The sequence below is a fragment of the Mytilus californianus genome, unplaced genomic scaffold (genome assembly GCF_021869535.1).
Source record: "Mytilus californianus isolate M0D057914Y unplaced genomic scaffold, xbMytCali1.0.p SCAF_13, whole genome shotgun sequence".
Classification (NCBI taxonomy): Eukaryota; Metazoa; Mollusca; class Bivalvia; order Mytilida; family Mytilidae; genus Mytilus; species Mytilus californianus.
Window position 1 is genome coordinate 18797532 of NW_026262615.1, and position 16383 is coordinate 18813914.

At 32.6% G+C, this 16383-nt stretch overlaps 1 protein-coding gene across 1 annotated transcript in view; it reads left to right on the plus strand.

Annotated features, from left to right (window-relative positions):
- The window catches only part of LOC127723320 (uncharacterized), a 38992-nt gene that overhangs the window by 18078 nt on the left and 4531 nt on the right, over nt 1-16383 (plus strand). The window contains exons 2-4 of the mRNA XM_052229885.1: nt 1484-1758; nt 10700-10929; nt 12329-12686. Coding sequence (XP_052085845.1) covers nt 1545-1758; nt 10700-10929; nt 12329-12686 — 802 coding nt within the window. The 5' untranslated portion in view covers nt 1484-1544. The remainder of the gene's footprint in view (nt 1-1483; nt 1759-10699; nt 10930-12328; nt 12687-16383) is intronic.

Genomic DNA, 16383 nt, shown 5'->3' on the forward strand with positions numbered 1-16383 from the left:
GTTATCTTTCTTTTCTAGTATTAATAGTTTTTTATGACTATGTGTTGTAGGGTCTGTATACTTAAACCATTGTGGTGACGTCAGCCTATTCATTTACCGTGGATTCTTTTTCTAGAATCAACGCTTCTTAAATCTGCCGCTGAAATTGACTCACCAAATTATATTCAATTGTTTCCTTTGTGTGCCTAATTTCATTAAGTTTGAATTGGCTAATTTACTGATTTCTGTTCACTAATGGAATTAATTTAAAAACTTACCTTTAATTTTTGTAATTTGTATATGCCTTCACTGGGAATCGAACCCTTCCTTGAAATCTGTTATGTGTGACTCACATCAATACATCGACGAAACCTCTCGGCTACCAATGAGTTACACTATAGATGTCTATTTTATATATTTAAATAAACATCTGATATACATCGGTTCATCGGACACACAGGGCTTGTACCTTTATATAGACACAATAGGCAGTCGTATAGTATGAGTTGGTAGCCGCGAGGTTAGCATGGTTAAAATCAATGAGTTAAAGATAGGGATTTATCGGTTCAGGTTCGAATCCCTGTATTCTCTCTGTTGTTCCAATTCTTAAGTTATCCTGGTTTTATTCTAATTTTGCATGATATAGTGGATATATTTGTAATAATAGCGAGTTTTACCGTTTGTTTTTTTTTTTAATTATTATTGGCTATTTCACATGTTTGAAACAAAAATGATTACATTCTATTTGTCAATTTTTGTTTTATAAATATAGTATGATTTCATCTGTTTTACTACATAATTCTACAAAGGTATGTTCGCAAATTCCTAGAAAATCGTGATGTGCCTAGAGTGCTAGAAAAATTTCGATAACATACTTATTATATATACTTTATATATGCTTTTTGGTCGGGATGTTGTCTTTTTGACACGTTCCCCATTTCCATTTTCAATTTTATAAGAAATAATTTTGAATATGTCTTATTTTGTATAAACAGATAATATTCATATGCCTGGTAATATAAAGATCTTTAAAGGTAGAAGTGTTATATTGGTATTTTGTTAACCAATTAATTGTGATCTGAGATTTATGAATGCATCGTTGGACACGATAACATGGTTATTTAAACTCACTTACAATACCTTCTAATTAAGAAAAGGCTTTAATTTTGAAAAGAAATTAACACAATAGTTTAAGTTATAGATACAATGGATAAGCGTAGATTCATGAAAAACAAACCATTCGCCCTCCGGGCTCATGGTTTCTTTTTCAAGAATCCACGCTTATCCATTGTATCTATATAACATACATATATGTATATATGAGTCACAGTTATTTTGGTGATGTCACCTTAAACCTTTAATAAAGAAACTATATATCTTTACAACTGAGTACTTGTTATTCTCATGCCTATTTCCGCCCGGTTTCATATCAACATCATTAGAGCCTCTAGTTACTATCACCATACTTTTTTCATGGTTAGTGAAATCTTTTTTTATTTTGCAGGAGTACATGAACCATAAAGTTACAATGCTATAGGTTTCTGTTGTAAAACGTATCAGAAATCATGGCATCTCTTTCTGAAGAAGAGGAGAATTATGTCCGATTAGCATTGCTATTGAAAGGAGTGACACCTAGAGTAGTCCGTACTTTTTTTGACAGAGAATTTCCACCTGCGTCTCTACCCTCAACATTAAGTACAGGCCACAATACTCTTTTGGACTTAAAAGTAAAGAGAATCATAAATCAGGCTCAGTGGAATATTTTGATTCCAAGAAATGGTAGGTCTTAATGTGACTGCAGAAATTTTGTGGATTAAAATTTCATTAAAGAAGACATTATGGTTTAATAAACTGAATGTGACTTTTTTCCTTTGTAATACTTGTTATTTTAAGCATTCCTGTCAAGTTTTGTCATAATCAGTTCAATAGTTTTAGAAAAATCTAGAACAATGAAAGACGACATCTACAGCGATTCGAGCAAAATTTCTTCGACAAATCCAAACCAAGCCGCATCATGATAACATATAGTGTGGACCAATAAATGATCAAATATTTATCTCATCTGCCTACAAACAGTTGAATATAATACAAAAGATGATTTTAGGATGATAAATACCACTAATGGACCTATTTGTCTTCTTTATAAGGTCTCTTTTGGTTCATTTATACCTCTCATTTCCTCAAAATTTCAACTTTTCAGGCCAATAAACAAAAATAATGGGGTAACTTTCACTCATTTATGATATAATTGTTATGAGAAATGAGTAATTGAACTATTCAAGCAGAATGAACAATCCATATAAAAGTTTACTGTCTCCAAGGAGGTTTCATTAAGTCCTTACGTAAAAATTTTATTTACGCCGCGTTCTAGAGAGGGACATAAAAGGCTTTTCTTTTAGTGAATAATTTGTTGTTACAGCATTAAAGAAAATTCATTTACTTATAACTATATATTTATTAAAGTATTTCTTAGGAAAATGTTCTATCATAGCAGAATATAAGAAATAAGGAGAAAAAGCTCCCCAAAACACGAAGTATGGCATATTCTGTCAACTGAATATTCATGGTAGAGTCCTATTTTAAGGACATTTTCTAATAAAATGTGTTTTGGAGACTCAATTCACTCAGAATATTTCATTTTTGTAATATTTCATTTAAATAGCTAGAAATTTTAACACATGCGAGTACTCACAAGGTCAAAGGTACATTTACAGCTTCCCGTATGATGTGTAATAACACCAATGATTTTCCCCTATTAGTCTTTGTTAAATTTGCACTTTTCAAAAAATTCAAAAAATTGTGCAGAATTTATCTTTCTTTCAAATGAAGAAATACTTGGCATGAGTAAAGTTTTATCCTTTCCAGTACTATAGAAAAAATTTCACATAGCATTTCATTGCATATGAGAAAATTACCATCACTGGAAGTTAACCAATCAAATGCCCCCCTTATTTAACCTGTGTACAAGCTTTAGTAACCATGTAAGCTCAAGTTTCCAAAAATATTAATATACACCACATATAAAAATAATGGTGCTCTGAAATACCCAAGACATATGTTTAGGACACAGAAAATGTTTTACTGCAATAAAATGAAGGATTAATTACCTACAGCTGTCAAATTCATGGGAATATTTTTTTCGACCTATTTTCCTATACAACCGGATGTGACGTACCATGATTTGGTGGTATTACACCTAAACATGAGATTCACAAAATTGAAAAAAAAAAAGAATTTTTGGTGATGGCAAAAAAAAGTCTTATTTATGAATGAGTATCTTCAATATTTTGTCATTACTTATTTCTTTTTACATACTTGTTGCTAAATTTAGTTCATTTCTGAATCGATGGCCTAGATGTTTAAAGGAATAACACTTGAGTGAGTGTGTTCTTTGTTGAAACCCTAAAAACGGTTACAGTCAGGAGCATTACTTATAGAAGTAACTTTTCAAATGTACCGTTACACATATTCATTATTCCTGAAATATAAATAGCAATATCAAGGTAGTAGCATTTACCTCAAATTATTGATTTTAAACATATTTTATTCATTAAGATATGAAAGGGATTGAGCAACAGGCAAAGCCTATAAAAGCTCTCTCCATATTACATTTACAAGGTATAATTCAATTATAACAACTGTTTTTAAAATAATGTAATATAGTGGAACATGCGTGCTACTTATGAGCACACATCATCAAATATATGTTTACAGTGTTACTTACTAAATCTAAAGTATATTTAAGTATATAGGCAATTACTCATCATTTATTCAAGTACCTTGCAACATGCAAATATCCTTTATAAGTCATTAGAAATATATAAATATGGCTTGAAAAAGATACTAAGCTTGCTTAGTGGAATAAATGAATTAATGTTGAAGTGGAGGAAAAAATAAAATAAAAATAAAACTAAATAAAACAAAAAATGAGGTAAATTTCAAACAAAACGTTGAGTGTCATAGATTTAAAAATAGCAATATTTATATCATATGAAAATAATCTATTGACAAAAAGTAATAATTCAATATTTATGTCAACATTATCAGCAATGGAGTATATGGAATCAAGTAGGATCTGTCTTACATCATTGTACTTAGGGCAAATAAAAACAATGTTGGTTATCCTAAACAGGGTGATTACAGTTTGCACAAAAAGTGTTCTCGGATAAGAACTGATTAAACAAATGAAATTTTAGGTTGTTAGCATTATTTCTGAGTTGACAATGACTTATATTATGTTTCCTTATCCCATAGTTGAAAAGTTTAAATATATCATCAGTCCTATAAAACTTGTCCAGTCCACTTCTAAATATACCCAAACTTGGGGATTTTTGTAAACTCAAAGGAAGACTATTTCAAAGTATTATAGTGGAAGGAATGAAACTATAAACATAAGAGAACTAGCAAGAGGCGGGCGAAAAGTGTTATTGTCATTCCTCAAAGTATAAGGGGTTTGTCTTGGAAGATATGGCTGAACTAACTCATATAAGTATGCAGGTGTCATCCCATTTAATATTTTATAGAATTATATAAGCTTATGTTTATTACGTCTATTCTCCAGAGTTTCTAAACCTAATTCAATATAAAGTTTTTGTCTTGAGGAATAACGTCGTAATCCTGTAATAATTCTAGCAGCTTCTATTTGAATATTTTCTAGAAGCTAAGACTCGTGCTGGGAGCAATTGCCCAAAACAACATCAACATACTCTAATGTAGGTCTAATAAAAGCATAATAAATACGTATAAGTGAATTCCTATCTAATAAATGTTTGACTTGACGAAGCACAGATAGACGAGAGCATGCTTTTTTTTTTATAAATAACTAGAACTCAACCGCGAAATCGCGGGCATTTAGAGCTTGGCTGAAAGTATGCTAACTGTTGTAGGGAGAATTTTTGTAAAAGATTTTATGTCTGGAGAATTTCAGAAAAAGTATCAAAATTCATAGGTGCTTGGAGACAGGACAATTCTTTTAAGCCCTCTCCCTTTTTTCCAAAGTCCGTTATTTTTTTGTTTTTTGTTAAATTCCATTATTTTCGCGTTTCTGTATACTATGAACATACGTATGTTATAAATACAGTGTATTTGCGTTTAACTTTTAATTTCAAGTTTCTTTTCCACGGCGCTCACTTCTATATTATATAGAGAGTCTCTATCAACGCGAAAATTATTGTCCTGTCCCCGAGTACTCCTATAAAAAATAAGGGGAAAGTTTAAAACCGGAAGCCTTGTATGACTTAAAAGTTTGTCTGATGACGGAAACAATATCCGGACGCCTTTATTTTCGTTTTTCTCCCAAAATAACCCAAACTGAATAATCATAAGAACAGATGACAAATGCGACTATGCATGGTACCTATAGAACACAAAGGCATGATAATTAATTTATTTTGGAAGGAAGAGATGCGACACACAAAATGAGGTCTTCTCGTTTAATAGTATAGATATCAATATGTGTGTTCCATGAACTAATGACTGAAATGTTGTCCCAAGATGACAGTGAATATTTATTTGCTCAACCTCTTCGCCATTTATTCCTAAATATACAGGTGGATGCTCCCTTTCCCTTCTAGTAAATACAATATTTTTAGTTTTCTTAGAGTTAAATTCAACAGCTCATGATTTTGCCCAATTTGAGATAACATCCAAGCCATCAGTCAAATTAAAGAAGCAGCTGCTACAACATAATCATCATCTACTATAACAAATAAAGAGGTGTCATCTGCAAAAAGTCTAATATCATTAGCAATGTCATTTACTATATCATTTATATAGATAAGAAATAGAAAGGGTCCCAAAATTGATCCATGAGAGACACCTGCATGTATACTTCTTAGAGTTGACGAAAATCCTTCTGAAACTACCTTTTGTTGACGATCGGAAAGATAACTTTCTATCCAAGATAAGAGCTGATTATTTAAGCCAGATTGTTTAAGTTTAAATACAAGTCCTTTATGCCAAACTTTATCAAAAGCTCTAGATACATCACAAAAAACAAACCTTACCCCCCCCCCCCCCCTCCCCACTATCCATATTACTCATAATTTTATGATATATTTCGATCAAATGATTAACAGTAGAGTCACCTGGCTGGAATCAAGATTGAAACTTTGACAAGAGGTTATTACTCCACATATAGTTATACAAATGTTTAAATAGAACTTTTTCCATAATCTTACATACAATACTAGTAACAGATATTTGACGATAGTTTAGAGCTGAATGTGGACTACCTTTCCCTTTAAAAATAGGATTAACATTTGCAATTTTCCATAACAGTGGAACCTGTTTAACTAATAGAGACATGTTGAATAACTTAGTTAATGGTTTAGAATTAAAGCTAGCAACCTCTTTTAAAATTCTAAGACTGATACCGTCAGGTCCAGTTGGTTTGTTAACATTCAAGATTTTTAACTGGTCTAAAACTTCTTTCTCAGTGATGACAAATTTGTTTAAATGACATGAAGGAGGCTCATTATTATCCGGAATTTCTGGTTCCGTATCAATATTAGCGATATCAGCAAAATGATTGTTCAGTAACTCTGATTTGTCCAATGGATGAATAAAAATTTGGCCATCATGTTCCAAAAAAGGGGGGAATCTCTGTTTTTAGTAAAATTTGATACAGACTTGGCAATGCGCCACCATTTACTTAGAGGAATATGTTTGTCAATAAGTTATGATGTCAGTTTGCACTAATATTCATCTTTTGCCTTTCTAACTAAACTGATAAGATAATTTCATTACGAATTTCTCTATTTTTTTTCCAGTGATCTGGATTATTTGAAATTTTCGCTTTGTGGTGAATTCTATCACGATGTCTATCTTGTTTCTTATCAAGTTGTTAATAAATAATTTTACTGTAATAGTTTTAGTAGGTATATATCTATTGACAGTACTTTCAAATGTTTTGACAAAGTTCATATAAACATCATTTATATTATTTGAATTAAAAACAACATCATCACAGTCAGTATCATTCAACTGGTTTTTAAGAACTTCATAATCTGCTCGCTTAAAATCACGAATTTGTCTTTTAAACGAGTGTTGTCTAAAAGTTTTAAATGAAATTTCGACTGAAACAGGAGGATAAGAACTGCAGATCGGTGTAAGTACAGTTACTGATTTAATTAGTTTTTTGCAATTAGTCACACATAAATCAATACAAGTTCCAGTTTTGGTTGTAAAGTTGGTAGACTCCCAAACAACATTTTCTAAGTTTAAACGGTTAAGTAACTTTTGAAAAGAGTTACTTGTGTTTGACATCATATCGCAATTAAAATCACCACAAAGGAAAATTGGCAAATTACAATCATGCGCTTTATCTAATGACTCACTAAATAAGTCCATTATCGTTATATATATAATTATAGTGCTGGTTTTTTTTAATATATAAATTCCAATCAATTAGTAGTAACATCGATGTAACAGAAAAGACGTAAAGAATATCTCTTAATGCATAAAAACACAAAATTCTCTGCAACAAATTCGCATCAAACCTTCATGGGCGCCATCTTTTTTTGTCTTACCTCTTATGTTCATTATTGTATCATTTTTGTCTAGCCTGCAACGGGAGTCGCAATATGTGAGACAAAGGTATTACAATACAGCGATGTTGTAATATATTTGTTTATATTTCAGAAGGTGGAAGACCTGGATGATTCATACCTTGTGTGCAGATACCTTACAATTATGTTACGAAGTTTCGGTCTGTAAGACATCCATTGTCTTTCACTTCATTTCCAAGGTTCAGGAAGTGATTCCTTAAAAATAAAATTGCAGTTTTTTGTTTAAAAGTGAAATACTCGCTTATTATAAAAGAGGGACGAAAGATACCAGAGGAACAGTCAAACTCATAAATCGAAAATAAACTGACAACGCCATGGCTAAAAATGAAAAACACAAACAGACAAACAATAGTACACATGACACAACACAGAAAACTAAAGAATAAGCAACACGGACCCCACCAAAAAATAGGGGTGATCTTAGGTGCTCCGGAAGGTTAAGCAGATCCTGCTCCACATGTGGCGTCGTGTTGCTCATGTTATAACAAATCCGGTAAATAGTCTAATTCGGTAGGTCACATTCATGAAAGGGATAAGTCATAGTACAACTATATTCCTTGCAACGTCTACATGGCCATCAGACAGTTTTTTCTTGACCTTGACCTTATTCCATGGATCAGTGATTAAGGTTAAAGTTATGAGGTCGTGTCGGTATCTCCGATACTATAAACAATAGGTCAACTATACTTGGTGTATGGAATGATTGTAAGGTGTACATTTCTGACTGACAGGATTCATCTGATCTTAACCTCAATTTCATGGTTCATTGGGCAGTGTCAAGTTTTTGTGATTTGGTCTATTTCTCAGATACTGTGAGTAAAAGGGCCACTATACTATGTGTATGGATTGGTTGTCTGGTGTACATGTCCGTCTGACAGGTTTCATATGACTTCAACCTCATTTTCATGGTTCATAGGACATTTTTTTTGGTTTTTGAGGTTTCAAATTGATCTATTTATCAGAAATTCAATGAATAGAACAATTGAGAGGTGTAAATGTATGTTTGGCAGGTATCATATTTGCGTTCGTATATATATTGCTAGTGTAAAGCAAAATTCTAACTGGATGAAATATCATCCGGCGGAAAAAAAATGTTACAGATGAAATTGTAAGATTTTTTCCACAGGAAAATATTTCATTCTGAGATCTATTCCATTGCCATGAACTTTTATCCTGAAAGTTAAAATATTAAATTGTTATAAAAAAATATCTTTGCAAATACTATATGGACTAATGATAGGGTAATTGAATATAAGCTAAATAAATGAATTAAAAACCACAAAAATGTATTACAATGGGAAATAATTCCACAGATTTTAATTAAAAAATTATATCCTGAATTTATTATCAAGTAAATATAATTCTTTTAAAAGACAATTAGGATACATATGAAACAAAACCAGAAGTAATTTCACAGATCTTACTTGTGAAAAGATATCATGATCAATAAGAAAATGAGGTAAGTGAAATACAGGTAAAAGTGAGTTGTTTTCAGATCGTAGTACAAATAAATTTTGAATTTAATTAATGTGTACATTTATCAAAAGTGCAGTTTAATTTGTAATATAGTTGCTGATAATGTGACAAAAGCAGATGAATCATAATACAATATAAAGGAACAAAAACAAATTCAACAGCTGGATAGTTTTTATCTGTGAAATATTATTTTAATCAAAGTCATCCTTTTATATTTATTAAAATAAAAAATAATAATAGAGGAAAAATTTATTAAAGCAATATCTATAAAATAAAAACTTTTCATGATTACCTCCGTTTGAATGATAAACTACATGTATGCAAATATGTTCTACCTTGGTGACACATTTATCATAACAAGTCAACTTTTTATGAACCTTGTTTTAAAGCTAGCTAAACCTCTCACTTATATAAGTGTTGTTTTTTACTTCTTCAAGTAAATTAAGATATCTTGTACAAGTTGTACCCCTACTGTATGTTGCTTTATATTTAAGACCATCAACATAAAATAAATGATCAGTAATTAAGCAGGCAAGACATTTCAGCAGGTGCACTCTTGTGATACCTAAAGCGGGGTTGAAGACCCACGGCTGTTTTCTGTCCTTTGGTCAGATTGTTGTCTCATGGACACATTCCCCATTTCCATTCTCAATTGTATTAATTGGCAAAAAAGACAAAACCAATATCCTGTCTTTCACATTGGACGAGTCTATCTCCTAAGTTGTAGACTGTATGTTTGTGTAATATTTTTTCGCTCATCCTCGAAATGACCATTTATGCCCTGATTGTAAATGAACATACCCCCTCCTCTTTTATGAACATATATGAAGATGTCATGCATTGTATGTTCAAAACATCTGAGAAAAAAAACCCTTTGTCCCATAACTTTAAGAAGATGACAAAAAGGAACAAATATATGTCTTTTTGACTCGAATCTTTCTCATACAAATTCTGTAAACTGGCTACAATTAAAAACCCTGTCCTCGTATAATGGAATTAGAATTATTAATTATTTCAAAGATAGAAGAGTATGCAATATCTTATATCAGTAATATTTTTGTAAGTATTTTTAAAGTGACGTTTTATTGTCCCTACGAGTAATGCGTTGCGGAGAAAATGGAATTACTGGGCTTATACTATAGGTTAATAACAGCAGTATCTCTGACAAGTTCTATAATGGTGGAATGTCGACTTTTTAAGCCCCCGCCGTAGCAAGGGGCGTTAAGTTTTACCCTTGTCCATCCTTCCTTACGTCAGTCCGTACGTCCCAAAGTTAGTTTCCGTTCTCTAATTTTAGTTTGCCACATCTAAATGTTATGAAACTTATACACAATGCTTATAACCACAACATACAGATCAAGTTTGAATGTTGGTGGTGTCACTTTAACTGTTCTAGAGTTATGCCAATTTAGAAACGGGATAATTGATGAATTTTTCGTTTCCGTTTTCTAACATAATTTAGCCTCAACTAATTTGCTAACTACCACAAAGTACGATCAAGTTTGAATTTAGGTGGTTACACTTTTGCTGTTCTAGAGCTATGCCCTTTTACAAAAGGAAAACATTGCTGAATTTTTGTTTCTGTTCTTTAACTTAAGTTTACATCTACCAATTGTTATGAACCTTATACACAATACTTATTACTATAAAACTCAGATCAATAACAAATGTTACAGGAGTTCCGGATTCCAAAACATTTGATGTAACGTTGATGATCTGTTTGATCAGAAACTTATCATCTATGAATCCTCCAGTCAAGGGATTTGACAGCCTACCACTGCCATGGGAGATAACTCCAGGTGCTGATCTAGCCAGGATAAAATGTTACAGGAATAAACTAGCTCATCATGATAGTAATACAATAGACACTGCTTATTTTAATACAGCATGGAAAGATATATCAGATGTAAGTGTGACACTACAATATTCATACTTTCATTTATATTTAACATGTTGGACAATGATGACAATTTTGATGATGATGGAAGTATTTAACGACCTTGACTTGCTATACAGCCCTTGCACGGACGGGATGTCAATTTATACAACATTTCAGTGCTTTTATACGACTGCAAACATTATTTGTTATCATATTCTCTTGACCATACTATAATGTTTGTCAGTCCATCCATACACAATACACAGAGACCGTTTGACAGATAACTTGTGTGTCTGTCCGTCCATCCATACACAATACACAGAGACCGCTTGACAGATTACTTGCATACTTGGTAGGATTATTTGGTATCATATTTCCTAGACCATACTATAATGTCTGTCGGTCCATTCATACACAATACACAGAGAATGTTACGACAGATAACTTGCATACTTGCTATAATTATTCGCTTGACAGATTACTTGCATACTTGGTAGGATTAATTGTTATCATATTCCTTTGACCATACTGTACTGTCTGTCTGTTTGATTTGATTTTTTAATGTGAGTTTTAGGTACTGGATTTTGACCTTTTTGGACAACTGTAACACTGTGAACAGAACTTATCTGCGACTATTCAACAGAAAGCTTTCATACTTGATATGATTGTTCGCCGTTATGTGTAGTTGGCCATATTATACCGACATGTTGATTGGATGATTTTTATAGGAGTTATGGAACTTTGACCAATTTTATACTATTGTTTTACACTGATACTTTGTGTAGCCTATTGATGATGACTCTAATTAACGCTACTCCTGTTATACAGTTTTACATACAGCTCTTAAACTTGGTAGGATTGTTGGCCTTTGTGTGTAGTTGGCCATATTATATCGACATGTTGATTATAAACAATTTTATAGGAGTTATAAATGGGACTTTGATCCTTTTTTTAACTATTGTTATACACTGACTGAATGACACCTTATTGATATTGATATTGACTCTACTAAATGCTACTTTTCTCTGATATCGTTTGACAGCAAGCTCCGACAGTAAGCTCTCAAACTTGATGGGATTGTGTTTGCCATCATGGGTAGATGAACATATTATACCGTCATGTTTGTGCAACTATCTTTTATTGAGAGATTTTGACTTTTTTTTTCATGTATGTATACCACAATGAAACAATGTTTGGCCTATTGAATCACAGCTCAAAATATTTTTTATAATGTAATCTTTGATTCGTTGTACAACTTTATACCTACACACAATTTCATCCTCATGTAAACAGCAATACATATTAATATTGATTTACAAGCAAGGCCCAATTAAATGAATAAAAAATGATTATTGTACATAGACATGATATAGAATAATGTTTTCAAGCATACAAAATCATCAGATATCGAACTATTAATTTTTAGGCTGTTAGTCGACTGGGAGGTAAAACAATGTATCAAGAGTGTCAAGAATTAAAGAGAAAAATCTTAGACCAGTCTAATCAGGAAATTATATTGGAAATCAAACAATCACTGGAAGAGATGAAACAACTGAAACTAACAATGGACAATTTGGCAATGGAACACTCTAGAAGGACAGAAAATCTTAGAGAGTTACAATCTTCCCACAGTACTTTACAGACATCCCACAGAACTTTACAGACTTCACACAATACTTTACAGACATCCCACAGTATTTTACAGACTTCCAACAGTACTTTACAAACAGAATATTCAAACGTTATGGAAATTTTAAAAGATCCAATACCATGGAACATCAAAGGTACATTATATTTATTGAAACAGATAAAAGTAGAATATCAATAGACCACGTCGACTTTGTCCTTCACCGGAAAAAGACGGACGAAAGATACCAAATTGACAGTCAAACTCATAAATCGAAAATAAACTGACAACGCCATGGCTAAAAATGAAAAAGACAAACATACAAATAATAGTACACAACACACAACATAGAAAACAAAACACTAAGCAACACGAACCCCACCAAAAACTGGGGGTGATCTCAGATGCTCCGGAAGGGTAAGCAGATCCTGCTCCACATGTGGCACCCGTCGTGTTGCTCATGTTATTACAAACCCGGTAAATAGTCTAATTCGGTAGGTCACATTCATGAAAGGGAAGGGGATTGTAGTTACGACGCAAGGAACATATCCGATTTCATCTGTGAAACGGTTATTCCATAACGGTCAACCAACTCGTGATGGCGTCTGTAAAATTTACGAAGGGATGATTTCAACTTCATCATTTGGAACTCTTGGTTTAATAGCTTCCTAGTGAGCAGCAAACCTCTATCAAGAAAATCATGATAGGAAATACAAGCATGGAAATATCGTATCAATTGGGAGATATATACCCCGTATGCAGGTGCTGCTGGAATGTTGCTACTAAAAATGAAAAGCTTACAATTGGAAAGCTGAAATCATCTCTTTTGTCGTAAAGTTTTGTTTTCAGCCGACCTTTATTGTCAATTTCTAGGTGTAAGTCAAGGTATGAGGCCGACTTAACTGTATCGGTTGTATCCTTTATCTCTAGTTCGATGGGATAGATTCGTTCAACAGTCACCAAATTTTGAATTATTTAGTGAGAGAACATCATCTGTATAGCGGAAAGTAAAGTTAAAGGATATTGCGAACTTCTTATATTTTTTCCTAAGAAGTTCCTGTATGAAGCCAGCCTCATAATAATAAAGAAACTTGTATATGGCTTCCTTGTAACGTCTAGATGTAGGTTGGACAGGGTTCAACTGCCCTCGACCTCATTTCATGGATCAGTGATCAAGGTTACAGTTACATGATTAGGTCTGTTTCTCAGATACTATAAGCAGTAGGTCAACTAAAGGTGTATGGAATGCCTCTAATGGGTATATGTCTGTCTGGCAGGTTTCATCTGACCTTGACCTATTTCTAATGGTTCATTGATCAATGTTAAATTTTTGTGTTTGATCTGTTGTTCAATTACTATATTCAAAAGATCAAATATATTTGGTGTATGAAATGACTGTAATGAGTACATGTCAGTTTGGTAGGTTTCATCTGACCGTGACCTCATTTTCATGGTTCATTGGTTAATGTTAAGTTTTTGTGTTTTAGTCTGTTTTTCAAGTACTATTATCAACTGGCCAACTATATTTTGTGTATGGAATGACTAATGGGTACATGTCTGTCTGGCAGGTAGCATCTGACCGTGACCTCATTTTCACGGTTCATTGGTCAATGTTAAATTTTTATTTTGGTCTGTTTTTATACGACCGCAAACACATTATTTCGTTGTATAATGCTATGATGTCGTCGGCAGCTGCGGTGTCTGCGTCAGCGTCGTCCGAAGACACATTTGGTTTCCTGACAATAACTTCAGTTAAAGTGAATGGATCTCTATTAAATTTTCACAGAAGGTTCGATACCACAATGTTGCATAATTTGTTTTCCTTAAAATGTTTCATTTTTACATTATTTATTATTTCTGATTTATATATAAAAGCAAAAAATACTAATATGGCTGGAAATACACACCGAACTGGATGTGTAAATTATTATACCCGTGCTTTAAAAACTCTTGTATCAGTTAACACCTGATAGCGAAGTTGAACATTTTCGTCACATTTTTTTAGGAACTACAATACAAAGATTTCTGAAATTCGGTTTCAGAGTTTATATAAGTCAGCTTTACCGTTTGATGCGTTTTCAGATTCATCACTTACCAACTTCCTGTTTACCAAACACTTGTATCATTTTACACATGATACTAGTAGCCAAATTGAACTTTTTCGTTACATTTTCCTCAGGAACTACAACACAAAGATTTCTGAAGTTCGGTTTCAGGGTTTATATAAGTCAGCTTTACCGTTTGATGCGTTTTTCAGATTCATCACTCAACAACTTCCTGTTTACCTTATACTTTTAGCGGGGCGGGGTATCATTTGTGAGCTTGAGCTCACAGATTCAATGGTTTCATTAAGTATTGTGCAATAGCACAGTATTACACAATAACAAGAAATCTTCAATTGCATAGTATTGCACAATAGCAAAAAATCTTCAATTGCACAATATAGCGCAATGTTAAGAAATCTTCAATTGCACATAATTGCGCAATAGCAAGAAATCTTCAATTGCACAGTAATGTGCAATGGCAAAACATATCAAATTGCACAGTATTGCACAATAGTAAGAAATCTTCAAGTGTACAGTATTGCGCAATAGCAAAAAATCTTCAATTGCACAGTATTTGCTTATTATGCAAAAACACAGTATTGCGCAGCTGCACAATATTGCAAAATATCACAGTACAGCGCAATAGCACTGTATTGCGCAATAGCAAGATATCTTTAATTGAAAATTAATACAAATATTTTAACCCATTTCATTTTTTGTTAGATCTTTCACCCCATTTTTTGTGTCATAAACCTATATTATGTCAAAAATTTGATTACAATTTAAATTCAGACAGTATTAAGTTTGATGTATATAAAATTGTAATGTATCTATGACTGTCTGACTAGATTATCTGACCTGTGGTGCCTTAGTAAATCATTCATCTTTTAGATAATCAACATAAAATCAATTGTTAGTAAAGCAGGCGAGACATTTCAGCGTGTGCACTCTTGTTTTGTTAAATGAAATACTCACTTATTGTGAGTAATAGGATAACTATATTTGGTATATGGGTTCCTTACAACGTCTACATGTCCGTCAGGTAGGGATTGTCTGACCGCAACCTTATTCCATGGATCAGTGATCAAGGTTAAAGTTACATGGTAAAGTCCTATCTCAGATAATATAGGCAATACGTAACTATATTTGGTGTATAGAATGATTGTACATATTAAAAAAGAAGATGTCTGACTGACAGGTTTCATCTGACCTTGATATCAATTTCATTGTTCATTGGGCAATGTGTTTAGTTTTACTGGTTTGATCTGTTACTCAGGTATTATATATATCAATAAGGCCACTATATTTGATGTATGAAATGATTGTCAGTCGTAGTACATGTCCATCTGACAGTTTTCATCTGACCTTTACCTCATTTTTATGGTTCATTGGACAATTTTAATTTTTTTTTGTTTTATCTTTGTCTCAGATATTATAAGCAATAGGTCAATTATATTTAGTGTATGGAACAATCTTGAGGTTTACATATCTATCTGGCAGTGTTCATATGACCTTGTCCTTATTTTCATGGTTCATTGGTCAATGAAAAGTTTTCTTAAGTTTGTCAATTTATTAGGTAAGATAAGCAGTATACCAACTTTATGTGGTGTATGGAATCATTTTAAGGTGTACATGTCTATCTGTCAGTGTTCATATGACCTTGACCTCATTTTCATGGTTCATGGTTCGTGGTTCATTCGTCAATGTTAAGATTTTGTGGTTTGATCTGTTTCTCTGGTACTATTAGCAATAGGACCACTTTATTTGGTGTAAAGAATGATTGTAAGGTGTACACTTCAGTCTGACATG